This window comes from Suillus discolor, assembly GCF_016758755.1.
Source record: "Suillus discolor strain FC423 chromosome Unknown F5147scaffold_7, whole genome shotgun sequence".
Taxonomy (NCBI): Eukaryota; Fungi; Basidiomycota; class Agaricomycetes; order Boletales; family Suillaceae; genus Suillus; species Suillus discolor.
The window spans coordinates 462,942-489,264 of record NW_024541254.1 but is presented as its reverse complement, the minus strand read 5'-3'; the positions used below and the strand labels follow the sequence as shown (position 1 = coordinate 489,264).

The 26,323-nt window shown below is 48.7% G+C and overlaps 8 protein-coding genes across 8 annotated transcripts; 5 read left to right on the top strand and 3 right to left on the bottom strand.

Annotated features, from left to right (window-relative positions):
• Positions 1–15: 15 nt before the first annotated feature.
• F5147DRAFT_817638 (uncharacterized protein) lies at positions 16–4,452 on the top strand (the record flags this gene model as incomplete). Its single annotated transcript, XM_041443599.1, has 11 exons — positions 16–316; positions 369–454; positions 529–654; positions 704–1,317; positions 1,368–1,573; positions 1,626–1,874; positions 1,925–2,478; positions 2,528–2,554; positions 2,607–3,469; positions 3,517–3,745; positions 3,797–4,452. The coding sequence occupies 11 exons, from the start codon at positions 16–18 to the stop codon at positions 4,265–4,267; spliced, it is 3,726 nt and encodes a 1,241-aa protein (XP_041297262.1). The 3' UTR covers positions 4,268–4,452.
• On the bottom strand, positions 4,407–7,671 carry F5147DRAFT_383487 (uncharacterized protein). Its single transcript, XM_041429512.1, has 8 exons — positions 7,600–7,671; positions 7,226–7,542; positions 7,009–7,169; positions 6,943–6,954; positions 6,756–6,883; positions 6,303–6,694; positions 6,158–6,247; positions 4,407–6,102 (listed from the first exon to the last, which is right to left on the bottom strand). The coding sequence occupies exons 1-8, from the start codon at positions 7,622–7,624 to the stop codon at positions 4,546–4,548; spliced, it is 2,682 nt and encodes an 893-aa protein (XP_041297261.1). The 5' UTR covers positions 7,625–7,671; the 3' UTR covers positions 4,407–4,545.
• Positions 7,672–7,895: 224 nt separating this feature from the next.
• Positions 7,896–9,296, bottom strand: F5147DRAFT_568911 (uncharacterized protein; the record flags this gene model as incomplete). The annotated part of the gene is made up of 5 exons (XM_041430923.1): positions 7,896–8,378; positions 8,436–8,668; positions 8,720–8,831; positions 8,883–9,037; positions 9,089–9,296. 5 exons carry the CDS (start codon positions 9,294–9,296, stop codon positions 7,896–7,898), a joined length of 1,191 nt encoding a protein of 396 aa, XP_041297260.1.
• A 3,379-nt stretch (positions 9,297–12,675) lies between these two features.
• On the top strand, positions 12,676–14,198 carry F5147DRAFT_383362 (S-adenosyl-L-methionine-dependent methyltransferase). The gene is made up of 9 exons (XM_041429510.1): positions 12,676–12,914; positions 12,967–13,078; positions 13,129–13,167; positions 13,225–13,426; positions 13,478–13,545; positions 13,609–13,756; positions 13,806–13,858; positions 13,907–13,962; positions 14,009–14,198. Exons 1-9 carry the CDS (start codon positions 12,681–12,683, stop codon positions 14,087–14,089), a joined length of 993 nt encoding a protein of 330 aa, XP_041297259.1. The 5' UTR covers positions 12,676–12,680; the 3' UTR covers positions 14,090–14,198.
• On the bottom strand, positions 13,916–15,319 carry F5147DRAFT_383425 (Phospholipase/Carboxylesterase-domain-containing protein). The gene is made up of 2 exons (XM_041429511.1): positions 15,120–15,319; positions 13,916–15,000 (listed from the first exon to the last, which is right to left on the bottom strand). Exons 1-2 carry the CDS (start codon positions 15,183–15,185, stop codon positions 14,308–14,310), a joined length of 759 nt encoding a protein of 252 aa, XP_041297258.1. The 5' UTR covers positions 15,186–15,319; the 3' UTR covers positions 13,916–14,307.
• Positions 15,320–15,463: 144 nt separating this feature from the next.
• On the top strand, positions 15,464–17,173 carry F5147DRAFT_675069 (guanine-1-methyltransferase-domain-containing protein). The gene is made up of 5 exons (XM_041435887.1): positions 15,464–15,780; positions 15,834–16,181; positions 16,341–16,448; positions 16,512–17,040; positions 17,104–17,173. The coding sequence occupies exons 1-4, from the start codon at positions 15,499–15,501 to the stop codon at positions 16,785–16,787; spliced, it is 1,014 nt and encodes a 337-aa protein (XP_041297257.1). The 5' UTR covers positions 15,464–15,498; the 3' UTR covers positions 16,788–17,040; positions 17,104–17,173.
• Positions 17,174–17,591: 418 nt separating this feature from the next.
• On the top strand, positions 17,592–18,549 carry F5147DRAFT_569031 (Phospholipase/carboxylesterase/thioesterase; the record flags this gene model as incomplete). The annotated part of the gene is made up of 3 exons (XM_041430930.1): positions 17,592–17,651; positions 17,717–18,184; positions 18,256–18,549. 3 exons carry the CDS (start codon positions 17,592–17,594, stop codon positions 18,547–18,549), a joined length of 822 nt encoding a protein of 273 aa, XP_041297256.1.
• Positions 18,550–18,728: 179 nt separating this feature from the next.
• Positions 18,729–19,818, top strand: F5147DRAFT_675059 (Phospholipase/carboxylesterase/thioesterase). Its single transcript, XM_041435886.1, has 3 exons — positions 18,729–18,935; positions 18,990–19,448; positions 19,502–19,818. The coding sequence occupies exons 1-3, from the start codon at positions 18,864–18,866 to the stop codon at positions 19,754–19,756; spliced, it is 786 nt and encodes a 261-aa protein (XP_041297255.1). The 5' UTR covers positions 18,729–18,863; the 3' UTR covers positions 19,757–19,818.
• Positions 19,819–26,323: the final 6,505 nt, after the last annotated feature.

Genomic DNA, 26,323 nt, shown 5'->3' with positions numbered 1-26,323 from the left:
GTTCAGTCAGACATTATGCCAGACGGCTCACATAAGTCAAAGCGGCAACCAACATTTAACACCATCCAGCGCGAAGAATCATTCAAAAATCCACCAAAAACAGGCTCAACATATCCGATCCTCAATGAATTTGTCACGCCTCACATCGAATCCTTCAACGCGCTCTTCGATGATTCTGGACTGCCCAAGGGAGACGGAGATGGTCGAGGACTATTATCTTTGGGTCTGAAGGACATAGGCGAACGCGTTGTGTTTGATGGCAGCGGCGAGCTTGGGACAGAGAGTGGTCAGCATGGTTGGGGTAATCGACTGAGCAGTGAGTGATGCGTCAGGCTCCCATTTGCATATAATGTTCATCAATGGAATAGTTTGGATAGAAGAGGTATCTATAGCTCCTCCTAGAGTTCCAGACAGAGATACATGGAGCACTGAGCGCAAAATATTTCCTACAGAGGTAAGTTGCTTCCATCGAATCCCCAAGTTCTACAGGTTTGAAGATGGATGCTCTAAAGCTGATGTACATGACAGGCTCGTGAGCGTTTAACCTCCTATCGGGGACGTATGCAAGCAAAGGTCTGCTGGAGCATCAACGGGAACATTCATCCCGATCAATTTGTAATGCGGGACTGTGGTCTAGTCCCGATCATGGTTCGGGTAAGCACCCATTACATTGTTTAGACGGTAAACTGACTGCTATTACTAGTCTGTTCGGTGCAATATTCGTAGTCTACCTTCTGCAGAACTTGTGAGGCGACATGAAGAGCCAGAAGAATTTGGTGGCTACTTCATCATCAATGGAAACGAACGGTTAATTCGCTATCTTATTCTTCCCCGTCGAAATCATGTCACTTCTCTGCTTCGCCCATCTTTCGCTAATCGTGGTCCTTCGTACACACAATATGCAGTACAAATTCGCTGCGTTCGCCCCGATCAATCCAGCGTTACCAATACTCTCCACTATCTCTCAAACGGAAGCGCGATGCTACGATTTAGCTGGAGAAAACAAGAATATGTGATACCAATCATGCTTATCCTCAAAGCTCTCATCGGTGCTTCCGACAAGGAGATTTTTGATAGCGTCATGATGCAAGATTACGAAAACACTTTTCTAACAGATCGCGTTGAGCTTCTTCTGCGTAGTTTCAAGATGTATAGCTTGTACACTGGTGATCAGTGTCTTGAGTACTTGGGCGACAAATTTCGAGTCGTTCTTGGCATGCCCGAAGACTGGACGAACCAAGCTCTTGGAGCTTGGTTAATCCAGAAGATGGTCCTGGTACATCTTAAATCGGCTCGCGACAAATTCCGGATGCTGGTGTTCGTAGCTGCTTTCTCCATTTCTTGATATGAACTGACGTTCACACCAGATTCATGCTGCGAAAGTTATATAGTGTGGTATCCTCCTCGTGCTGCGCAGATAACCCAGATTCCCCACAGCACCAGGAAGTACTGCTGCCTGGTTATTTATATGGCATGATCATCAAGGAGCGCCTTGAGGAAGCGCTGAGCCAAGTAAGAAACCAGATTGCGACAGACGTCAGGAAAGAAGAACCACCAGTCGATTTTCTTGACAGTATGCACAAATGCTTCGCTTCAACCTTGCGATGAACTGATGATAATCCTAGAACGATATATTATGAAGGTCATCAATAAGGTGAACTGGGATATCGGTTCCAGAATGTCAAATTTCTTGGCTACTGGTAATCTGGTTTCACCGTCGGGTCTTGATTTGCAACAAGCATCTGGGTTTACTATTGTTGCCGAAAAACTCAATTGGATGAGGTATATAAGTCATTTTCGATGTATTCATCGTGGTGCCTTCTTCGCCGAGCTCAAGACAACAACCGTTCGAAAGTTATTACCAGAAGCTTGGGGTAAAGTAGTGCGCTTCAGTCATTCTGGCCCTGTACTAACAATTATTCAGGTTTCCTATGTCCAGTGCACACGCCTGATGGTGCCCCATGCGGTCTGCTCAATCATCTTTCGAGGACGTGCCGCATTATCACGGCGCCTCTTTCCGTTGCTGAAATCCCTGCACTCCTGGCAGCTCACGGCATGACACAGGCCTTCTCATCTTCAATAGATGGCCGAAAAAACCTTTGCGTTCAACTTGATGGCCGCGTCATCGGCTGGGCAAGACAGTCGGTTGCTCACCAACTTGCCACCAATCTACGGATATGGAAAACCGAGGGTCGACACAAGGTTCCCCTCGATCTAGAGATTGGTTTCGTCCCCGAATCGAAAGGTGGACAGTACCCCGGTTTGTTCTTGTTTTCTACCCGAGCGAGGATGATGCGCCCTGTGAAGTTCATTGCCAACGGGAAAGACGACCAAGTTGGATCATTTGAACAGGTTTACATGAACATTGCAATCAAACCTGACGAGGTCGAGATAGGTGTTTCAACACACGTGGAACATGCGCCGACAAATTTCTTGTCCATCTTGGCTAATTTAACGCCGTTCTCGGATTTTAATCAGGTAATACACAAAAACGCACCATGTAGGCTGCTACTAATCTGCTGCGTAGAGTCCCAGAAATATCTATCAGTGTCAGGTAAGTTACAGTACACGAGAACCATCACCCCAGCTTGACTTCGTGTCTCAAGATGGGTAAACAAACGATGGGTACCCCATCTACCGCCCTACAACACAGAACGGACAATAAGCTCTACCGGTTACAGACTGGCCAAACTCCCGTCGTTCGACCACATCTACACAATGTTTACGCCATGGACTCGTTCCCAAACGGTACCAATGCCATCGTTGCTGTCATTTCTTATACCGGTTACGACATGGAGGACGCCATGATCCTGAACAAATCCGCTCATGAACGTGGCTTCGGCTACGGAACGGTTTATAAATCTCAGATAATCGATCTAAAGGAAATGCGAGGTGCTACTAAATCATCAGCATCCCCTACATTGCATTTTGGTCTTGGTCACGATGTTCGAACAGCTGAAGGCAATGGACAGCATACTTGTTGTCAATTTTTGGATAAAGATGGCCTGCCGTTCATTGGGACCAAATTGGATTCTGGGGATCCTATAGCCGCTTACATCGATGAGACTACTGGGCGCACGAGGTTCGTCAAGTACAAGGGCGATGAGCAAGGAATCGTGCATGAAATCCGCATGTTAGGTATGGTCTTCGCCCTCATCCGGGTAGCTGCTGACGGAATTCAAGGTGGTGATACCGGGGACACGGAGCTGCAAAAATTGCATATTACTTTCCGCATAACTCGTTCTCCCGTCATTGGAGATAAATTTTCGTCTCGTCATGGTCAGAAGGGTGTATGTTCACAAAAATGGCCCACTGTTGACATGCCCTTCTCGGAGAGCGGAATGCAACCTGATGTCATCATCAATCCACATGCGTTCCCAAGTCGTATGACCATCGGCATGTTAGTGGAGAGCATGGCTGGCAAGGCTGGTGCTATGCATGGACTAGCACAAGATGCGACTCCTTTTCAGTAAATCACCACTGCTCCTGTTGACAACGCCATCTGATTGCATCCAGGTTTTCTGAAGAAGACAGAGCGATTGACTACTTTGGCGAACAGCTATTAGCAGCTGGCTATAATTACTACGGTAACGAGCCCATGTACTCGGGCATCACTGGGCAAGAGTTCGCCGCGGATATCTACATCGGCGTTGTTTACTACCAACGTTTGCGGCATATGGTTTTAGACAAATTCCAGGTCAGAACCACTGGCCCGGTTGACCCCGTGACACGTCAGCCAGTCAAGGTAGGGAAGTCGTCATATATGGTCCTGCATGTCTGCTAATCACCTGAACAGGGCCGCAAACGTGCTGGTGGCATCCGATTTGGGGAGATGGAACGCGACGCTCTGATCGCTCATGGGACGTCGTTCCTTCTCCAGGACCGGTTAATGAATTGTTCAGATTACTCCACTACATGGGTCTGTCGGACCTGTGGCAGTCTCATATCCCTTGGTTACGATGATATAAGCTTGGGCGAGTCATCTACTGGCACGATAAAAGCAACTGGTCCAGGTGGAGAATACTGTAGAGTGTGCCGCGCGGTTGCCGAGGAAGATGACGAACGAGCTCGCCAGGCTCTGACTACGGGACAAAATCCCGATCGAAGTCCGTTGCCAGGCGTGATGGTGGCTATACCGTCATCGAACGTGCTGCGCAGTTCATCAAAAGGTGGCGATCTCGATGTTGTGGCGGTCCCCTACGTGTTCCGCTATCTTTGTGCCGAGCTGGCCGCCATGGGCATTGCCGTTTCATTGGAAGTACGATGAAAACACTTGTTGCCCATTCAGTGTTCAGATCAATATTCTTCTTGTCGTTTTCGTGGCTCAAAAACCATACATAGACCATCGTTAATAACATTAGGCTATGGATACCAAGGGAACAAAAGGCCGACTGTCAGCTCGCTGACACTAATAACGAGAACGAGAGTCAATAGAAATGAGTAGTTGTTAGATCTACATGGAAGATCGAGTGAAGGAGAGTTGGGTATCATTAGGTGTATCCATAGTGACTTTGAATCATGAAACAGGTATGAGGCTTGCGTGGATTATGGTTCAGACTGGACTGTTGTGTCTGACGACTCTTCATCGCCACCCAGCAATAGCTCAACAATGGCGTGCTCCATCCGAGACTCCTTTGCAGCAGATTCGGGCGTTAGCGGGGCGGAGACTAGAACTTGAAGCTCTGACGAGTCAGCCACCAGACCAGCCCGAGCCAAGAAGATATCTATGAGCAGACGACATTCGGTTGCGCTCGTTGCATGCGAGAGTGTTCGCCGCATGTCATGAGCATGATCAATGACAGAAGGCGGGATGGAAGGTGAAGATGCAGCAGTGGGCAACTGTGTTGGACGTTTGGCAAGGTGTGAGAGTACAACTCTGGAAGAGGAACGTTCTGGTGCTTGCACCGTAGGTGCCTTTGACTCTGAGCTCGAACGAGCAGGGGCTTCCACGAGCACTACGGCCGATGAGCTATCGTCAAAACCACGTTTGCTGACAGGATTATGCTGTTTGGAGGTGGTTGGGACTAAACTGGTGGGCATAGGAGGTACAGGGGAGCCAACATCCACCACAACCATGCTGGGAGCCAATGTAGAGACAAGAGAGTCTGGTGAGGTTGTTTTGGGATCAAGTGGGGGCACCGGTTTGCGTGAAAAAGACTGTTTCCGAACCCGATGATCTAAGAGTGCATTATCAACAGAGCTACGGGAGTCTGATGATGTAGCAGAGGGCAAGTCGGTAGGATATCGAGGTGGAACGGGTCTGTTCGCGAGGGAGCTGAGATTCGTCAGGGACTTGTTGGGTAGGAGAGGGATAGGACCGTCTGCCCTCCGGGGAGAGCTTTTGCCAGATTCATTATCGGAACGAACCTTCTCGTTGCCGTTGAGCGTGATCTTAGAGATCATGCGCTGCAGGCGGCCAGTTTTTTTTGGAGTCAAGAGAGACCCTGAGTTGACATTAGTTGAGGAAGTTGCGGGAGGTTCTGGTGGGCCCTCGGCGAGAAAGTCAATAAGCTCTCTAGCGCTTGCTGATATGCCTCTCTGCGAATTATAGCAGGGCGTACTCTTCAGCTTCTCTGCCTCATCCTCGTTTTCCGAAGCACCCATGATATCATCAAGATCAAGTGACTCTCGGTTTCTCGCGACGGTGTGAGTACGAGGAGGTCGTGACTGGTCGACGTCCAATCCATGAGAGACGGGCTTTGTTCGCTTCTGCTGTACCTTGCTTGGTGTCAAGTTCGGTAGCTTCAGGGACGAACCAAGGCTCGGATGCGGCTGCCTTGGTAGTGGAAATGTGGTAGACTTTAGTACCATTGGATCAGCGGAAGAGGCAGAGCGAGCGCGGGTGGAAGAGGGTGGACTAAATCCTGAAGTAGTAGCGGCACTGAGCTGTCGAGGGCGTGACGTTGGAGGGGGTTTAACTATGGGCTGTATTTCGTCGTCTTCGTGAATAGAATCAACGTGCCGCAAGGATGGTCTTGTTGTTCGCTTGGGCTGGTCAGGTGCAGTGGATGCTAATAATGCTTCGGACGAGATAGAGTCCTTGTGGGATGATTGGAGGGAGGTTTTTCTACCATTAAAGCGTGCCTTCTCTTTGTTAAGAGCCTAGCAAATAATCATCACTAATCCGTAAAATTTCGTGATAAGGAACCTTATATACCTCCATCGTCCGTAGCCTATCCGGGGTGAGCGATACTTTCATGGTCGACCCTGATCGCATCATGTCATCAAATTCTTGTGATCGATCCTCCTAGAACGCATTATGAGTCAACGCATTCATAATGGAGAAGCAATGGAAGTCGCACGGAAAATGTCGGCGAAATGGGAGACATGTCCCCACTCTGAATGGATTGCTTCGCATTCGCGCTCACTAACGAATCTGTCTTCCTATGACCAATTACAGAGTCAGTTCCATTTGGGTGGTCATTTGATCCTCTATTGCTGTTGCCACTAAATATTTTAATCGCGCGTGCCTTGTCGATAGATGATCTCGCAGAGTGAGGATTAGAGCCCAAAATCATGGCGGGTCCAATATTAGATGACTCAGACGACATGCGATGGCGTGAGCTGTCCTTTCGTGATGCATCTCCCTCGCGAGAGGACGCCGGGGACGTCGCACCCGACAACTTTTCCCGGGTAAAGGATTTACTCCGTCTTAGTTTCGGTAATTTTGACAGTGTCTCAATTTGCCCGTAGACTAGAAGCGATGAAACACGTCATCAATGTGCCGAACAATATTCGGATAAAAATAAGCTAACCTTTCATGTTCTTGAAAAAACCATATATCGTACTGTCTTCGCAAAGTGCAATGAATAAATCCTGAGAGTTAGCTGTTGCTCGGCTACTATCTCGTGATGCAACACGTCCCACATTTGACAGAATGTGTCTATCATGTGGATGAGCTCAGGACCAGGAACATCACTTTCGAAAGAACTTAAGACTCACTCGCATATGGACCTAACGAGATAGGTTATCAGGCCGAGAACTCTGAATAACAGCAGAGGTACTTACTCAATGATGGCGGTTAGATAGAGTGAGGCTGGTGAAAGGACTTCTTGTTTGGGAGGAGGGACACCGTCTGCAAGCATACGTTCCTTCAGGCGATTTTCGGCATCTGAATTCTCGTCTGTATCGCTTAAGGTTGAATATGCTTCGCATTTAAGCCTTAAAAGCTGTACACAGTGGTGTTGAGGTTCGAGTGAACGCAACGCAATGCAATAAAACGCACCTCGGCTGCCCACTGCAAATTGAAAACACCATCCTCGCTCGACGAGCCCGAACCTACAGCGGTAATGGTACGCTGATAGTACGCTCTAAGTTCCATCTCAGCCTCAAGTATAGCTTCTTTGCCCAGGGTGGTTGGTAGAACTTTGTGCATTGCAGTCCTGAGTCGGGAAGGGTTGAACGACCGAGCTGCATTAAGTATGCTATAGAGTAACTCGTCCAGTAGGGCATTGATGGAGTTGAGAGCGTCGGGAGTTAATTTAGTAGGACGAATATCGGACAGGATGACATCGGCAGAACGAGACGAAATAAAAGTTGGAACTGTTGTGAACTGGTCAACGACCATGTATTTGGAGAAGAGCGTCGTGTTGAGCTCACCTTGAGTAGCACTGGGCTCGATCATAATGTACAGGCGGGAAAGCGTAGGAGAATAACGCGGCCAAAGTGGTGACGGGCCTAGAACCCGGTTTCAGATTGCGATCACGCTTCTCATCAATAGGGAAGTTTTGCCAAAGTAAGCTTCAACTTGTGGCCGACTTCCACAAAATTATTTTTTCAATTCCTCATCCTAGTTACATATGACAGCACTGTCCACAATGACATCCGTCCAAGTCACAATAATATTGTGGAGGCCCTCTTCATTCAAGGACCGTGCGTGTGCACTAACAACGACATCAATCCCATAACATCATCATCACAGCCTCTTCATCCCCCACGGCGCCCTCCGTAGAGTGACTACCATCCATTCCGTCCGTCGTGGTTGAGACCTCGCCCATGGGTAAATTGCCAGATCCTTCCACGGGTACAGAATTGGATGTACCTCCCTCTGGCACCTCGATCACCATGTCTTTTGTCAGATCCGAGCCCTCCTCTTCGAGATTCGATTTTTCTTGACGACTATTTGAATTTAAATCTGTATCCCAGAGCGTGAGCCCCTCAAGTAGTGCCATCGAGACATCTCCAGAATCAAGATCCTCATATCGAATCGTTCGTGTTGGTGATGTCGACAGTGATGCCAGGAAGTCATATTCGTCCGGTCTTGCCCTCAAATTATCCAGGTTCTCCGGCCGAGCGTCGGGGCGCGGGTATCGGAGTCGCATAGGTGCGTTCTGCTTTCTCAGGCTTTGTTCGACAGGGCCAAATATATGTTGAAGAACCTTGATGATCATGTCAATTATAGCGCAGGCATACCTAGCGTCTATTATAAAACTTACCCAGGGACCGATCACAGCGTGGCGTTGAGGTGGGATATGAGCTTGGCGAATGTATCTCGGTTCTACACGATAGGATGGTAGACTATTGGGTGGAGGATCTAGCATGGGAGGTATTTTTGGCGCGAAAGGTTTTGGGGGCTGTTTCATCTCCAACTTCTTGATTGATTCCTGTTGCTGGTGGCGCACTTCATGTCCCATCGCTTCAACTGGTTTATCGAAAACATCTGAACAACCTGAAGTACGTCAATCGAATATAGTAAACGAGACTGTTAGGTCACACGTACTTGCAAGAGGACATGGCAGAGGGAAGTACGAATGTTTCTGTAGGTGTTTCTCCAAAGCTGCTGCCGACTTGAGTCTCCGAGGACATGACTGCCAGCGGCATGTAAAGGACTCCTTGAGATGGTTGGTGAGTTACCTTGATCTTGCCATCGAGTATCCACTTACCTGAGAGCCAGCCTCTTGCACGTGCAACTTGAGATGCAAATAGAGATTCTCGCCGTTGTTCATCAGAGCATCACATCCGTTCCACTGGCAGGGTCTCTCAACCATTCGAACTCTGCAGTCCGCTATGAGGGCTTGCTCGAAATCATTGTATTTGGCTGCAACGAACATAAGCCACAAAAATCACCCGAACTGGAACAAACTCGTACACTCTTCCTCTTCCTCTGAGCCAGAGACTATGCCTTGATCCTCCAGCTTTCGTTTCTTGATAGCCCTCCTAAGCTCAGGAGGAGGCTGTGGTACTAACACATAGACCCGTTGACCTTTCTTCCTCTTCACACTTCGTAGTGAGGTCTGTGCATGATCCTCATCCAACGAATCTACACGGCTCTTAGAAAGCGAACCACCGCGTAACATGGATTCTACTATTAAAACCTCATCGTCTGTTTCCGGTGGAAGTTGGACACCAGAGTGGCCCGAGGGTGCAGGTGATACCGATAGTGACGGCAGGAAAAGCGGAAGAGCCCCACTCCTGTTGTCTTCACTCTGCTCGCGCGATTGTGCCTTAAAGCTGGGGGCAGGAGATGAGATGCCCACAGGTTCAAGCACAGGCGGTAGAAACTCATCCAGATCTGGGAATGATATGGGACTATCGATAGGCCCATCTTCTCGACTGGGCTTGGAACGATGTACATCAGTGGTTATCGACATTCCATCAACTCCACGCGCTAACTCCTCCTGATCCAAAGATGTGGACGCTGGACATGGTGTAGCAGCAGGTAGTGGGAATTCGGGGGAGGCAGTGTCCTTTTCGGGGGTAGTAGTACTTGGTTCATCATCCACGATTATGTCATCAGCAGTGACTTCCTTGATAGGACTTTGCGGTGTTTGTATTTCAGGCTGTTCTTGTTCCATCAAAACATTCGGAGATTGTAAGACGCTAGTCTCCTGTGGGGCTTCAGCTACTGATAAGTCATCAGATGGTGGCGTCTCCTGCTGATGCTCTGCGGCTACTGGTAGATTTTCCGGTGATACGCCAGCTTCCTCGTGAGCATCTTCTTCCTCTTCCGCCGTCACGGGTGGCGGGTTTATTCCTAGTGACCTTAGGATATCTTTTGCAAGCCGTGACCTGTCGGCCTGTTGCGGTGTGCGCACCACTGGGGTAGCCCCACTCTCTTTCTGTCGCGGCGGAGTAGCAGGCGGAATCAATACAGTAGCTGGAGCTTGCGTGGGCGCCGGTATGGCCTGAGGCACGAGAGCTGGTGGCTGCTGCCTATCATATGTTTTGGACACAGAGTCGTGGGAGTATATACCCGTGTTCGATCCTGATGGCACTGCGTCCTCTGTTGGGATATCTGCCCGCACATATTTCTTCAAATATGGATCATATGCGTATTGAGCGACCTTGCCATCGGCACTTGGTATACTCATTGGAGGGGGTACATTGAGTGGTTTATAAGCACCGCCCGCCGCTTGTCCATATATACTAGTCCCGGTCAGAGATGTAGCTTGCTGTATTGAGGACGCTGAAAGCGCCGTCTGCGTGGTCGATGCAGATACCTGTGCTTGAGGTGCGGGGGTTGCCTTGGTAGCCAATGCAGCGACGGTAGTTGCAGCAGTGGGATTTGAAGTCAATGCCCTTGGGGGTTGTACACTCGTGGACTTGGCCTGTGTATTTTTAGTCACAGACGGTCTGGGGGGTACGGGAATCGACTTTGATGACTCAGATGTAGTGTGCGCAGTTGCAGGTGTAACAGCGTTGCTGGCAGTAGTGGTTCGACTTTGCTGTGCGACAGTTGGCACACGGTCGGAGGAGGTATTCGGCGTCGCGGCACTGGTCACAGGTAAAGTTTTGCTAGCTGCTAAAGCCTTTGCACGAGTCAATGCCTGACCAAGCTCCTTTTTAAACTCTGGAGCTAGACTGTCGAAGAGCGCCTTCCGCCACTCCTCCGGCACAGAATGCAGATTTTGCATAAGGAATTTGACAGTCACGTCCATGTCTGTTCCCTGAGGATGAAAAAATCGTCAAACTCGGTTAGTCAGCGAGGTACGAAATTATGCACCTGAAATCGTTCATGAAAGTATCGCACGAAAGCTTCCTTGGTACCGGGACCTGCTGGCGTTTGTTGAGCGGGCAGGGGATTCGCAGGCAAGGGCAAAGGCAAAGGCTGAATTGTGGCTCCAGATGTTGCCGAAATCCCTGTAGGAACATGGACGTTGGTACCGGCAGAGGCAGAATAATTGGCTCGAGGTAAGGGGGTCCACTTAAGATTTCTCATGTCATTAAGCATCTTGAAAACTCCCTCGTCTTTGAAATTTTGTGGATTGAGGCTGCGCGCAGCTTCGGCCCACCATTCCACGGCCACAGGGCATGAGCTCAGAAAGTCTTGAATAGCTTGCGGGCCGTGCTGTCAGAAAGTATGTAAAGGAAGGTACATAATTTACCAACGTCACAACTTACATTGCAAGCCAACTGGAACTGCCGAATGAACTCTGGTTTCGTGATGGCGGACTGAGCAAGGCTGCCCGATGATTGACGATTGGTGGACGGTTGCTCAGCGGATGACAAAGATGGACGCCCAGTCGATGAGACGATAGTCGCAACGGCCGGTGCAGCTGGGGATGCCACTTGATGTTGAACTTGAGGGGCATACTGGGGTATCCCCGTTCCAGTAAACGTGCTTGCTCGAGGTTTGACGCCTGCTTGTGAAGTTTGCGCACTTGCACCAGCCAGCTCTGCCGCATACTTTTGGCTCTGCTTTGCCCAGTATTCCTCATCTGTTGTAGAACACAGAAGCAGTAAGTATAAACATGCAAAATTAACGGACAAAATTCTACATACTAAGTTTAAATCGATGCTGTTGATGAGGCGTAGACGAGGCTTGCTGTGAATGTTGATAGCCGCGAACAGTAAATGCGGGGCCACGAGGATATGGTGCATGCGAACTTTGGGACCTTGTCGCTCCCTGTGACTGTGTTTGCGCAAAGGATGGCCTCTGCGACGGTGGCTGGGTTGAAACATGCGCCTGAAATCCTGCTTGCTGTGACTGATTGGTGCTCGGGTAGTTATGTTGGTAGTTATATGGCATTTGCGGCCTAGATGACTGAACAAAATGAGACTAAAGAAGATACAGCAAATACGAGCAATACATTTGGAGATGTGTCGCGTATTTCTCCTTCGATTCTGGCTGTCAAAGGCACTTCTTCCGCAAAGTGATAAACTGCATTAGGATAGTGGCTAGAGCCACTTGCTGATGGAAGCCCTGCTGGGACACTAGTGAAGTGATCACATATATTAATCACTACAGAATGTTGCGAAATCTCTTTACTCACGGCACTTCCGCTGCCATGGACGCTTTCATCTCTGCCAGTCTCTGCCTTTTGGCGCATTAGCTACAACGCTGTTCAACAACAAAGCACTCACTCAGCCTCCCGCCCTTGTCTTGCAATCTCCTCTAGTTCATTTTGTAGTTCCATTTCGACGAGCTTTCGCTTAGCCTCCTCGATCTTGGCCTTGCGTGACGCGTACTCTTGGCTATTGAAGGGGTTGACATTGACAAACGGAGCCATCGCACGATAGTCACTTGAGTTGGATTGACCACCATTGTTCATTGTCGCGATATCCAATTATCGAGCGAGTCAAATGAAAAATTGCAGAGCGGGAGCCCCGAGTCTGTAAAAGCAAACTAAGACGATGAAAGAGTTAAAGTAGGAGACAACGCGTGATTGTCTTGTGACTGTTAGTTACATGTCACGCGTAGACGCGACCCAGCGCAATTCGGACGCTTCCGAGGCCAAGTGATGTCCCACCTCCAAGTGGTTGCTCGTCATGCAACTCGTCCTTGGACGCGTGCATTTGCCTCCGAATCACCCTCATCATTTCCTCCAGCAACTAGTGGGGTATATAAAGTATTCGACCGGGCTGCTAAGAGGAAGCAGAGAGATCGGGCAGTGAGCAGAGATGCAGGTGTTGGGAGCAGGACTGTGGACTACGTCCGGGACGAAGTTGCAGACCGAATGATGGAGAGACTACTTGTCGGTTGACTTGTTTTGTTTTTTTCAACTTAACTGAATGATTCATGTGTAGGATATTAAACGCAAATTCAACACCATCGTGGACCTTGGTTCAGGGCCTGGTCACTTTTCCAAGCTCCTCGAGCCTGAAAAAACGCGCAAAGTACTCATGATAGATTCTAGCAGTTTGCTCTTTCTTTCTGACTCTTAACGTTTTTAGCTGACTGTCGTACAGAGACCACCCTTAACCGAGATCGGGACGAAGAATTCGAAGGCACGTCATATTATTTCACTGGGGTAACGCCCTGACAATAATACGAGCGATCCACAGTTGAAGTAGAGCGTGTACATGCAGATGAAGAGAATCTTCTTGATGTTCTTCCTCGCAACTCTCAAGAGGCCATTGTATCTTGTCTCAGCCTCCACTGGGTGAACGACCTACCAGGCGTGCTTGTACAAATAAAGGAAGCCCTGAAACCTGATGGGCTCTTTTTAGGCGCCATGTTTGGCGGGGATACCTTGTTTGAGCTCCGGTAAGAGATTGGGACGGTCGTCTATGTCATTGAAAGACATTCTTTTCACAGGACTGCCCTTCAGCTTGCGGAAGTAGACCGCGAGGGCGGCATCTCGCCACATATTTCGCCCATGACAGGTAACTCATTTATGCACTCTCGCACTATTACTGTTTCATGAGCTCTACTTTGCTTTTGTATAGACACTAAAGACATCTCAAATCTTCTCTCTCGTGCAGGATTCACTCTACTCACTGTAGATATCGATGAAGTACGGGTTGGGTACCCAAGCATGTGGGAGCTTCTCGAAGATCTGCGCGACATGGGTGAGAGCAACGCTGTTGTTGGACGGTGAGCCAACTCGATGGATGTATCTTTGTTTCCTATTGTGACTTTGTAGGCGACACTTCTTGCACAGGGATACGTTGGCTGCTGCCTCAGCTATTTATAAAGGTGTGACAGCACAATGTGTAACCTACAAAATCTAATTCTTTTCAATAGAGCTGCATGGAAATGAAGACGGTTCCGTTCCAGCGACATTCCAGATTATCTACATGGTATATCTAAACCCTTTTGATAAGTTTTTACCTCATCCTATTTCAGATTGGCTGGAAACCTTCGCCGAATCAACCCAAGCCCCTCGAACGTGGATCAGCCCAGACCAATCTCAAAGATGTGCTCTAGTTTCTCGCGCTATCGTTGTAGACTAGAATCTCATTCTAGCTTCGAACTATTGCTAACCTATTTCATAAACTCAACATCAGATCCCGACTATCGAATTTGTCTTTCACTTCCTAAGAATTACTAAAATCCTACAATCCCAACTGTAACGTGGTATGCGACCTATGAAGAACAAGAAAAATAAATGGTAGCACCATCTCAGTCTAATAACCCCTATCTCATCATCCAGTATGATTGTCAGGGATTACTCTTTTTAAAAACTCCTTCAGGTCAGCACGCTCCTTAGAACATACTGCGTGTAGTACACCATCATACCCCAAAAAACTCACACCAGCGCTGCCAAAGGCCGCGCGTTCCGCTTCTCCTTTATCGCCCCACCTCAGTGCTAAACCGACCTGGTCCTTCAAGATCTCCGCCGACTTTCGCCCGAAGCTATATCTCACAAGTGGATCGTCTGTCCCATGACCCCAAAAAACCGGCATTGTTAGCGCGTGCGGGGAGATAAGTGACTTGAAACGGTCTCGTAATGGTAGCCATCCACTCATCACTACGACTCCTGCAAGTTTCCAGCCCCCACCTCCCTCGCGTACCGCGCGCCCTCCGAGACCAGAAAGGAGTACCATTGCACCACCTTGCGAAAAGCCACTGAGGACAATACGCTCTTGTGGAATGCCAGCGTCGACCTCGGCCTTGACAAGCGCGTCTAGCTTACGTAGCGAGTCCAACATCCCCGGTGCATCCTCGGTCTCGGTGAAGGAAAAAGATGGTATATCGAACCAGGCACGAAGCCATTCTTTATTATACACTGTTATGGGTCGCTGAGGTGCGTGGGGGAGAACCCACTTGACGTGTGGGAGGGCAGACGCGAGCTCGTTTGTGAGGGGAATCAATCCTCTGCCATCATCACCGATGCCCTAGTGCATGTGATCAGCACGAACGACAAAACAGGCGAGTCACAGAAGAAGTAAGGTACTGGGCGTCCAACGCCGTTGCAAATGGATGAAGGTCATGCGGGGTGAGAGAGAGCACCTACATGTACACAAATTACAGTTGCGGTATGTGTTTTGGTTGGCTGCACCACTAGGAAGGGCAAGGACATCGCTGGGTGTCTCCCTCGTGTATTGAGGAGGTGAGAGATGGGTCAAGTGAGTCAGAAATGGCACGTCTAAAGAATTTTAGCACCGGAGGAGAAGAATGGCTCCCTAAGTATGTACAAGCCTCCAAATAGCTACTTTGATCGTTATATTTGACCCGTCTTCTACGCCAATTCTACGCTCAGTACGATCGATCTCTTATCTACTGATCCCGTAAGTGCCGGCGGTCCCCGGCCGCGGTGGCAATTCAACCTTAACCATTGGTGCCAATACCACCGAGATCCCTAGACGGTCACCGAAGCTCGGATAGTGAACATCATGGAGCAACCAGTGATTGCCCAGGCCGAAGAAATTTCTATTACCTCACAACCCCTTTCAAAAAAAGCCCAGAAGAGAGCCGCAAAAGCAGCTCGCTTACAAGAGCAAAAGGCTGAACGTCGTGCGCGCGAGAAGGAGGCGAAAAAACGCAAGCGACGAGAGCGTGCAGAAGCAGGCGATGCGGAGCCACGGAAGCGTCGTAAGATGGGCGGATTTGATCAGACTTCATTTGCTGCGCAAGTGGTGATAGACCTGGGTTTCGATGATATGATGACGGACAAGGTGCGTACGAATACTATCGGTATTACCTAAAACTGACATGAGCATACCTGCAGGAAGTGACCTCTTTGACTTCCCAACTGGCATATACATACAGCGCGAATCGACGATCATCTACCCCGTTTACATCACTATTATTTACATCCCTCAATGGGCGGACAAAGGCGCGGCTAGATGCCATAAACGATGCTGGATACAAGCGATGGACGAATACAAAATGGTGGGAGGAAGGTTACGATCGAATATGGACGTCCAAATCTGATTCTTGCGGCGGAGATGAAGACATGGATGCACATCGCGCGAGTGTGGTTTACCTGACCGCTGACTCCGAGGAAGAGCTGACAGAACTTAAGGAGGGCGAAATATACGTTATCGGAGGTATTTGCGATCACAACCGATACAAGGTATGTGCTTTGAAAAACCTCATACCCTGTTCAGTATTCCTTCGCAAAAACCAGAAAATGGAGCCGTTATTATTCTTCAGCGACCCCATGTTCGCCTTCCCCGATCTGCTCCCCAGATCTCCCGTAATTCCTCCACCCTGATCTAACAAAATATATCAGAATCTCTGCCTTGACAAAGCTAAAACGGCATCCATTCGACACGCACGCCTTCCTATAGGCCGATATATAGCATCGTTAACGACGAGGAAAGTGCTCACGGTCAACCAGGTGACATCTATTCGTTACGTCGTTTGTTTTTCTGATAGCAAAGGCTGTCCGGTTTACCTATAGGTATTCGAAATCTTACTGAAGTGGGTTGAAACACGAGACTGGGAGCAGGCGTTTTGGAGCATTATTCCAAAGAGAAAGTTCCAAAACAAACCGACCGATCTAGATGCATCCCCTGAAGGAGAGCATGTTGGAGAAGATGAAGATCAGGAGGACCAGGAGGATGCCGACGAAGCAGAGCTGGTGGCTTCGAACGAGAACGGGGACGGGGAAGAAGATAACCAGGATGGCGGGGTTTCCGGTTCTCGACCCCAACCAGTGCTATCCATGGCATATTAATAATGTCTCTACCTGCACTCCTATCAGACGCGCAGTGCAAGTGACATCCAGCACAGTTACCGCGGAGCCAACAGATTGGGATGCATTTTCCATCATGAACGGACGAACCGCTTGCTTCTAGCGAAAGTCCTTGGTTAAATTTTTTTTCCTGCCCATCCTTCCGAATCCTGTAAGTGTGACTATCGTGTGATTAAAATTTTCCAGGCATATTGTGCTAAATTCGCGTTTGCGTTGCGCATACTACGTACTTCAGGTAAGTTTAGACCGTGTGCGGTGGGCATGACCATGAATAGGGGTAACAACTGTCTTCCTTCAGGCTGTAGACCGCTAGGGGAGAGTAGGACATGACTTGAACCCTGCAATCAATATTATTCGAAGCGAACTCCACTTGAAGATATTATTATCATATACTATGTTCAACTTCGCTTAAACAACCAGGCGCTGTCACCGGGGTTAACGCTCACCTTGCTTGATGTCCCATGATTACATTAACGTTATAACCCTGTTGATAGCGTCACTTGTGTTTCACGGTGACCATTTTGTCTCGGTAGAAGGAACGTTCGACTGCCTTGTGTCTATTGGTCTGCCTACGGGAGACCAGGATCGCCGTCTACTACTGTGACTACATGAGTTATCATTGGTGCACGGGAATGTCGGTTAGCCGAGGAACGAGGCCGGAAATTGCAGCCGGTATATTCACCAATGATGCTATTAGCCATGCCTAGTTCACGTGCATTGCAATCTATCATATCGTTGGCAGCGCGCACTTTCTCTACCTATCCACACAGACATAGTACCTATCAGATGCCGTCAGCCATCATCCAGCCGACCGCAGCGCACACCGCAACCGTCATCTTTGCTCATGTGTGTTCATAATGCCAACTCTTGATCGTGCTAGAAGCATATGCTGATTTAGTTTCACCTTGTAGGGTCTCGGCGACGAGGGAGCAAGTTGGCGCGCAGCGATAAGCGGTGATTACGACTACAGAAAGCCCGGTGAACTGACAATCCCCGCTCGTCTTCCTCACGTCAAATGGATCTTTCCAGATGCGCCCGAGCAAGCTGTCACGGCGAATTTTGGCAGTGAGATGCCTTCATGGTTTGATATGTCTAATCTACCGCTTCCAGCGGAGCTGTACTTGAGCAAAGTAGTTGATGATGACGAGAGCATGAAGAATAGTGTTAAGATCATAGATGACTTGGTTCAAGCAGAAGTTAAGGCTGGAATACCAGAAAGTCGCATCGTAGTGGGTGGATTCAGTCAAGGAGGAGCTCTGGCTTTGGTGGCGGGTTTGGGTGGTAAAGAATGGAGAACGAAGAGTTCCGGGGATGAAAGCAAGCTGGCTGGTGTAGTCGTGCTGAGCGGTTGGATGCCAGTCAGAGACAAGTTCAACTCGGTCAGTAGTAATGCACCATCATAAATTCTTCTCCCGTGTACTAAGTATGATGATACTGAACGTTCATACAGCGCATTTCCCCGCATGCCAAATCTATGCCAGTATTATGGGGACACGGAACAGCAGATACGGTGATATACCATAAAGTGGGGGAGATTTCAGTTGAATTACTTCAAGATCAACTTGGTATCGTGAAGCACGGTGCCCATGACCAACTTGGCGCTCCTGGGATTAACTTTCGGTCTTATGAACGTATGGGCCACGCTTCATGCAAGAAAGAGATGGATGACTTGGTGACATTCTTGGGAAGTGTCGTACCACAGCAGGTATGGTTAAGTGACCCTCCTCGACTAAATACATACTGACAATATGTAGCAAACTTAGAACCTGTAGAGCCAATCAATTGTACATGTCTAGGACTGGTTCCATTCGTGTGCTCGGTATATCGGTACATTAGACAATTTTGAGATTGTATATGCTCTCTTCTGAATTGCTGCCGATATTCGTGTGCGAATCACCACCTATATATAATCCCACGCTTCTTCTTTGATGTTGCATGGATCACAGCCCGCCACATCCTGACAGTGAGAATGAGTGAGAATCTGGGTGCAGAGTGGGGCTTAAGTTTCCTACACGTGGCGCTCTTTGCTCCTCCAGAATTGCTCTGTCTTGCGAGATAATGTCTTTACCACTAACTTTTGCGACCATAACCCCAAAGACGAAGCACACCGCCACGGTCATATTTGCTCATGTACGTGCTGTGGTGATCGCGAGAGGGACATATTCATGTTTGACTTGCTCATAGGGACTAGGAGATAGTGGCCTGGAGTTTTCAAACAACAAGGAGATGCGCACGATCGCATCCCAGCTTCCACACATCAAGTGGGTGTTTCCGAATGCGCCCGAGCGCACCATTACCGCATGGAAAGGAGACACAAGAAGGCGAAGTTCGACTAGGGGCTGGCTTGACGTCTTAGACGAGCCTTTGACATATTTGTCGGAACACGATGACATTCAGGAGTATGATGAGGGAATCATGCAAAGCGTCAAGCATTTAGATGCCTTTATCCAGTCTGAGATCGATTCAGGAATTTCACAAGGACGTATCGTGCTTGGGGGATTTGGCCAAGGGGGAGCAATATCCCTGATCGCAGGTTTGGGTGGCAGTCAGTGGAGGGGTGGTTCTGACACGCAAGATGGTTGGAAGTTGGGAGGAGTCATATGTCTAGGCGGTTGGCTCCCCATGCGAGACAAATACAAAAAGGTGAGAGGAAACTTTCAAGTGTGGTTTTAGCTGTGTCTTAGATGTGTTTTCAGCGGTTGTCCGTGCACGCATCTACGATACCCGTGTTCTGGGGTCATGGGGTACAGAATGAATCTGTGACCTGGGATCTGAGCTGGGAGTCAGCCAATTTCATAGGAGATAGACTCGAAGTGAGATATGGACAGTATACGAAGGTGGGAGAGCCGGGTGTGAGCTTCATGTCGTATGGCGTGGCGACACTGTTGGCTGAATCTCAGATGGACGATCTGAGGTTGTTTTTAAAAAAGGTCTTTCCTTTGGAAGGATAGGGGCGTGTCAATCTGCTGTGTACTGAGACTCACCCTGAATAAAAACTCGATCGACCTGGCATTGACTGGACAGTTGAAAACACTCGTAGTCCATTTCATGTGACATGGCTACTCACTCGCTACCGCGTCGTGTCGGCGTTTACGCCCTAACTCCCCGACACCACTTTGAATTGATTGTGCTTTGCCTCGTGCGATGTTGCTCAAGATATGGCTCAATTATTCACGTAACTTTGTGGTCCAGTTCACGCACCATCCGGCTAGACTACGTTATTATCATCCCCAATTGGCATACACAAATGGCAAGCACATCGGCTCGGTCTTGTTCCTCGGTCAGCCAACATGCTCACAAGGGTTTAGTGCTGGAAGTTTTCAGCCGACGGTGTGAGTGGGTGCACCTGTCAGTCGGTGAACCGGTGAAATCGGAATGATTCATAAAAGTCTCGACCCATGGAAAAATCAGCACAGTTTTGCATTGACAATGGGATTTTTTCGTGTTCGACAGGGCCATCCTTCCAGTCACGGTGGCCACTAACGTTGTCAAATTTCCCTCCCCTTAATCGAGTGCATCAAGTACATCCATATCGTCCTTATCTAGCACGATGTTAAAGAACTGGGCATTGTATCTAATACACTCTGAACGGGAAGGGGATATAATATATCTAAAGGATTTATAAGTTCTGAGTTAAGGTTTGCCACCATAAAAATGCTTACTCCTTTTGCAGAGACTACGGAACGGAATGAAAAATTGTGTCTTGTCTTGATCGTGCTGCGGGCGGAATGTCTCGACGTAATTAAGCTCGTACATTAAAAAGATTTTTGAGGACCAGCAAACCTTCTTTGCGAACTGTCTAAATGCATCGCGATCGTGATCCATTCTGCCCGTGACAAGCGGAGTAAGTACCATGGCCATACACTACTTGTAACGGGCAGAATGGTGATAGACTTTGGAGGCTGTCAATATCTCGAATAATGGTGAAACTATCCTGCCATCAACGAAATTCATACTGACGAATATTTGCTCGTGGGAGATTCCACTTCGTCGGACGCCCACCCCTACTCGAGCTTCATTTATGCACTACAGGCTGAGACGGGGTCTTGTCATCTACCACCATGTGTCCGGCGGTTAATGGGGTGGGCCAAGACGCGCTGAAACTGAGTATGCTCCGCAATACTGACAATTTGACAGCCTTGAAAGCCAACTTGAAGTGATCATGGTGCGTGCAACGCAGCCATCGAACCACGACTGATTGGTGAATGAGCAAAAAGGAATTTATTCGATTGGAAAGTAACGACTCGCCTCTAGTAGGAACTCGAATCGCCATGATATCCCCACCACAATAATGGGAGGTCATCCAATCTCTTCCACGGGTACAGGGTACATGGTAGGATCTAAGTGTACGTTGGAACGTTGGAACATTAATTTGGCGCTTAGCTTCAGCGCTCAGGCAACAGCTGAATATTGAATACAAGCGTTCCGATCACCTTCGGACGTTTCCTATCGTCAATTACAGTAATAGATGCTTGTATGCTGGTTCATCGTCGTCTTTTACTCCTCATTCTCTATTGGAAACAGTGCCCGAATGTCTCGGCGACATCGCACTCTCGAAAGCGCAGTGTATAGTTGTCAGTACGGCTTTCTGCAATGTGAGCCTTCGACATCCGTTGAACGTAGTCGCATATGCAGGTCTGAGAGGAAACTGTTTGCGATTGACGGTCCAGTTGCACCGCGCAGGTTTGAAAGAGAAGGTGATGCGAGGCGGGCAATGAGTCTCTCCGGTCTGAGGGACCTCGACCGCGATTAATCTACAACGAATAGCAGTGATGCACTATTATTCGCAATCGATTCATCTTCGGGCGTTTGTTCTGGTGCGTCTGGAGGTGCTTGGTCTGCTTCTTTGAGATAGTCGGAAGTGAAGTATGATTCTGTTTCATTCTGTCATCAGTCTTTCCGGTGATTAGTTCTTCCTTGTGCTCACCGAAATCTCCAGGCAGGGCGTCTAGCGTAATATCATTGAATTTGGCTACAAATATATTGTGAGAAGATAGGAGCGCTCGCTGGAGGCAAGTTGTGGGATCCAGTAGGTGAGGTGTCTTCAGGATAAAAGCAGCGAACTCTGACTACGCCGTGAAAAGAGCACGCAGAGGCCATGATGGTAGACGAAACCGTTAGCCACAGGGTAGGTGATCGGAGTTAGAACGAGACGTGATGTTAGGACAACGCTGAGGTGAGACGAGCGAACGGTGCTACTGATATACGAACATGGCGAATCTGTGGCTGAGCGTCGAAGGTGAAACTGTATAGTACGTAGCACATGGTTCAGGGTGATAACAAGATGATAAGACGCTGGTGGCATGTGCCGATGCAAGAAACGGACGTACGATTACCAAACGTGCAACAGCCAACAGCTGGTTGTTTCATTGCTCGTAAATCACCTTAAGCTTCGAGGACATCGTATTACTCGTCTCATATGTACAGATTCACATTCTTGGATTATTGATATAAATAGCACCCCAAATGCATGCTACAATATCTCTAGCGTTTTGACCATGTCCGGAATAAAAATAGAAGAAAGGTCTTTGACTTGTGCAATAATATTATGATCCGACGCGACTCTCTTGTATTCTCCGCCACGCTGATGCGCTAGCAAAAATGCGCCAAAAGGCTGTTCAAGATGAACAATCAATCGCAAAGCTCGGCCGCTCAGTTCCGAATCAACCGACTCCTGTACTTCAGGGAACCCCCCGGGCGAATTCTGTAATGGGGACCCGGGTGCAGACCAATAAACTTCTTCGCTCTGCGTATCGTCAGCAACGTCTGACAGCTCTGCCAAGCCAGACGGCTCTGCGAGATCAGGAAGCTCGAGGAGATAACGATTCCACGGACGAACAAGCAAGAATGACTGCATAGTGCGTCGTGTTGATGAGGGCTGATTCAGCTTGTCCTTCGTGGTGATCAGCAGGTCATGAAGCCCTTCGGCCTTGATTTCATATGTCTCCTGGTCTTCAGCGCGACTCTGTTTGACTGCTGTGACACGAAATGTGATGCAAGGCAGATGCAGTCTGCAGTTCGCGAAACGAGGCGCGTTCAGCTTGTCAAGCAGGGCGTAAATTTCCAATGCCAAATCCACAGCGATAGCATGTCGGAGCGAGGAAATCGACAGTTGAATATCATGTTCGGACAGAGATGGCAGGGTGTATGGTGGAGCTTTATACGAGGTAATATCGGCCGGCAAACAGCTATTGAATTCGGATGATTGCCCCACCCAGTCCAGGGCACTGATGTCACCTGACTGGGCTACGATCTCCTGCAAGAGCCTTCCAAGCGCCCTTTGCTTCTTCTCCCCATAAATGACAGGCAGGTTGACACCGAAGATACCAAACAATGAGTATGCAATATCTTCCTGCCACGTGGTGACACGCGCTGACACCCATTGGAGTTTCTCCCGGGCGTCTCTCATCCCTGGACTGAATGCGACGAGGGCTTGTGCATCTATGCCTGTCGCATCTCCCATCTCCTGCATGATTGAAAGGGAATCTTTGTGATTGGGAGAGCGATCGTCGAGATAAAGGGACCAATCCTTCTGATAAAATAGGACAAATCTTGGGGCCAGAAATTCTTGAACTGTCCATCCTCGTGTGTTCCAAGCACTACTGGCGAGTGCGCCAGGTTGTGACGAAGGCGGAACATCCGACAGGTAGATGATGGTAAGTGCTGAGTGACGATACCAGATAAACATGGAATTGACCGATTGTTGGAGCTCGACGTTGTTAGTCTGGTCGATGCAACACGTATCAATCCATGCCCAGCGATACCCTTTGCCACGAGTAGTTTCACAGAATGACTGCAACTTTGCGATGCCACCAACTGGATCCAACTCGTATACCACTTTTCCCTGGATGTCATGCAACGACGGCTCCGTTCCTTCCCACCTATGTGATAGCATGACATAACGGAAGTACATTGCTACCGTGTCTTGGATGCGCTCCATTTGAAGGTCTGCATGCTTCATTGTGGATGACAAAAGTTCTTTGTACTCTGTGCTCATTCTGAAGGTCTTGATCTGTACCTCGCGATTGCACAAGCGACCAGTGAAGGTGTTGAGCAGACGATGCGGAGCGTCGTCGAGTTGATCCTTGATAGTTTCCTGAATAGCACCTTCTGCTTCGGATGGACTGACATACTGTTGGCGGAAGTCTGGACAAAGAGTTAACAATGTTTGAAGAACGTGCTATTTGGGGCGTACTTGTCGTTTCTGTGTCGTGAGCATTTTCAAACTTGGAGACCGTGGTTTTGAACGTATCGATAGCTTCGTCGTATCGGTGTGCGTCATGAAGTACTGCATGCTTCAACTGATATCCAAAGTAAGATGAGGGGTTGAGTTCGATGACCTGCATATCACCAAAATGAGCGCCGATTACGAAATGGTAAATGTCATCACACCTTTTCCGCGTCAAGGAGTGCCACGTCCCATAGCATTTTTCCCGACCTTGCCTTGCTGCGGTTCGCAAAGACGGTATCGGTTGCAAAATCGAGGTCGATTGCCGCAGAGTAAAGCTCGATAGCCCTGTCGTAATGACCCGCAACGAGGGCATCATCTCCGCTTGCAGCGAGGTCAGTCACACCGGCAGCAGTATAGAGAACGCTGCAATCTTGTTTGAAAACTAAGTAAAGCGGGGTTGAGAATGATACCCGGTTGATATCACAAAGACTTGCCAGTGGACCAATCAAGGCAGCAAGCTTTCGTAGCCTCATCAGCCCTATCCATCATGTATCGGTATGCTTTGATGGCTTCTGGAAGTCTACCTGCTCGAAGGAACGCATGGCACCAATTCTGGTGTACAGTTCGCCACAAGGACTTGAGGTCCCATCCGAATAACTAGAAAAAGCAGCTGGGCATGAAAAAATGACCAGTTGCATTGTAATCAACCTACCACCGCGAAGACATCATACTTAGAATGGATGTCAGAAATAGACGGGATACCGATATTGTTGACAGCAGCAGTGAAGTGACCAGTTGCTTCGTTGTGACGTGCGTCGTTTAATGCATTCATTCCCACTTGGACGTGTAGATAAGCCTGAAGCAGGAGGCTCACAAAATCAGTACCGACACATGAATCTGGAGTTGACTGTGTCAGGAGCGCTCACTTCCACAATACCACAGGCAAGAAAATTCGCATTGGGACGAGTGGTAGCTAGCTCTTGGACACGCAGAATTGCCTCATCATGTTGATCTGCATTGAAAAGGGCGATGGCCTGACAGCTGTCGTGTAAGAAGCGAGTACATAAAACAATATTGACGTACTTTAATTAAGAGTAGAAGACGAGTTTTGTTTAAGTCTGCGTCTACGTACATGAACGCAAGATCAAATGCTTTCATCGCATCTTGGAACTGTCGTTTTCCACAGTGGGCGATGCCCTTGGAGATGCAGCCCATTAAGGATGGCTGAATACTGATGCTCTATATCACCATATAATTTAGCCTATTTTAAAGAGGTCACGATAAGAAGACTATCTCACTTTTAGCGCATCATCAAGTGCGCGGTCCCAGTCGGCTTTTCTTGCCATAACAAACGAGCGATTCGCGTAAGAGTTGTAGTTGTTGCTATCGGCGTTGATATCTTGGGTGAGCAGCCTGTCAGCAGTAGGCAAGTCCCCGGATATGCATGCATCGCGGGCTGTCGTGTTGATGACTAGGATCTGCATTACACATGGTCAGATCGCGTAGTAAGAATGAAGGCTAGAAACAAGCCTCGCAATCAGACTGTTGAGCCTTGACCTTAAGATTGAGGATCAATATGCAAAAAGACAAACTGACTATAAATGAACAGGAACTCACATGATTTGCCGCATGGTCCTTCAAAGTGTCTTCCTGTAATGCATCCTTTGAGAAAATGAAATGAAGAACGGAAGGAGAATGAACAGAATCTTACATTTGATACTTGGTCCTCGGGAATATCGCCCAGTAAAGGTACTGCCCACTTTGAGATCATATCATCCCTACCTCCGCTGAGAACGTGTTTGCCATCCGCGGAGAAGTTGACACAAAACACCTGATTGGGGTGCTTGAATATGGCGATGGTTCGTCGATCTGAAAGTCGCCAAAGGCGAACCTGTTGGTCTCCAGATGCAGACGCGAGGAGGGTGCCAGCAGGGTTCAAGGCAATCATGAAGACAAAGTCAGTATGACCCTTCCAGCGTTCACCGACCTGCATCCAGGTCGATGAATCCCAAATCCGTATGGTGGGATCACATTCATCACCAGCTGAGACAAGCTGTTTGCCATCGGGCGTCCACGCGAGCGACATATTATATGCTCTATTGAGCGCAGAGTGACCCTGGAACTTTTTGATGCATTCCCTCTTGCCTGGATTCCATATCTGGATATTTATCGTGGTTGCGATGGCAAGATATTCACCAGACGGTGAATACCGAATACAGCGGATTTCAGCACCAGGCCCACAGTTGATTGGATCTCCTTGCACTTGCCATGTTTGTGTGTTCCAGAGCTCCGCTGTGGTGTCCACTGAGCCGCTCGCCAGCAACGTGCTGTCTGGAGAAAAATCAAG

What these genes read in the sequence shown, in the direction of transcription:
- F5147DRAFT_383487 (XM_041429512.1), bottom strand. Translation starts at nt 7,624, where the DNA reads ATGATCGAGCCCAGTGCTACTCAAG. An exon ending in ATTTGCAGTGGGCAGCCGAG is followed by an intron (nt 7,170 to 7,225) that starts GTGCGTTTTATT and finishes CACTGTGTACAG; the next exon opens with CTTTTAAGGCTTAAATGCGA. An exon ending in ATAGGCTACGGACGATGGAG is followed by an intron (nt 6,103 to 6,157) that starts GTATATAAGGTT and finishes ATTATTTGCTAG; the next exon opens with GCTCTTAACAAAGAGAAGGC.
- F5147DRAFT_383362 (XM_041429510.1), top strand. Translation starts at nt 12,681, where the DNA reads ATGTCCCACCTCCAAGTGGTTGCTCGTCATGCAACTCGTCCTTGGACG. An exon ending in AGCAACGCTGTTGTTGGACG is followed by an intron (nt 13,757 to 13,805) that starts GTGAGCCAACTC and finishes GTGACTTTGTAG; the next exon opens with GCGACACTTCTTGCACAGGG. An exon ending in CATTCCAGATTATCTACATG is followed by an intron (nt 13,963 to 14,008) that starts GTATATCTAAAC and finishes ATCCTATTTCAG; the next exon opens with ATTGGCTGGAAACCTTCGCC.
- F5147DRAFT_383425 (XM_041429511.1), bottom strand. Translation starts at nt 15,185, where the DNA reads ATGTCCTTGCCCTTCCTAGTGGTGCAGCCAACCAAAACACATACCGCA. An exon ending in CAACTGTAATTTGTGTACAT is followed by an intron (nt 15,001 to 15,119) that starts GTAGGTGCTCTC and finishes CACATGCACTAG; the next exon opens with GGCATCGGTGATGATGGCAG.
- F5147DRAFT_675069 (XM_041435887.1), top strand. Translation starts at nt 15,499, where the DNA reads ATGGAGCAACCAGTGATTGCCCAGGCCGAAGAAATTTCTATTACCTCA. An exon ending in ATGATATGATGACGGACAAG is followed by an intron (nt 15,781 to 15,833) that starts GTGCGTACGAAT and finishes GCATACCTGCAG; the next exon opens with GAAGTGACCTCTTTGACTTC. An exon ending in GCGATCACAACCGATACAAG is followed by an intron (nt 16,182 to 16,340) that starts GTATGTGCTTTG and finishes AAAATATATCAG; the next exon opens with AATCTCTGCCTTGACAAAGC.
- F5147DRAFT_675059 (XM_041435886.1), top strand. Translation starts at nt 18,864, where the DNA reads ATGTCTTTACCACTAACTTTTGCGACCATAACCCCAAAGACGAAGCAC. An exon ending in CCACGGTCATATTTGCTCAT is followed by an intron (nt 18,936 to 18,989) that starts GTACGTGCTGTG and finishes ACTTGCTCATAG; the next exon opens with GGACTAGGAGATAGTGGCCT. An exon ending in TGCGAGACAAATACAAAAAG is followed by an intron (nt 19,449 to 19,501) that starts GTGAGAGGAAAC and finishes ATGTGTTTTCAG; the next exon opens with CGGTTGTCCGTGCACGCATC.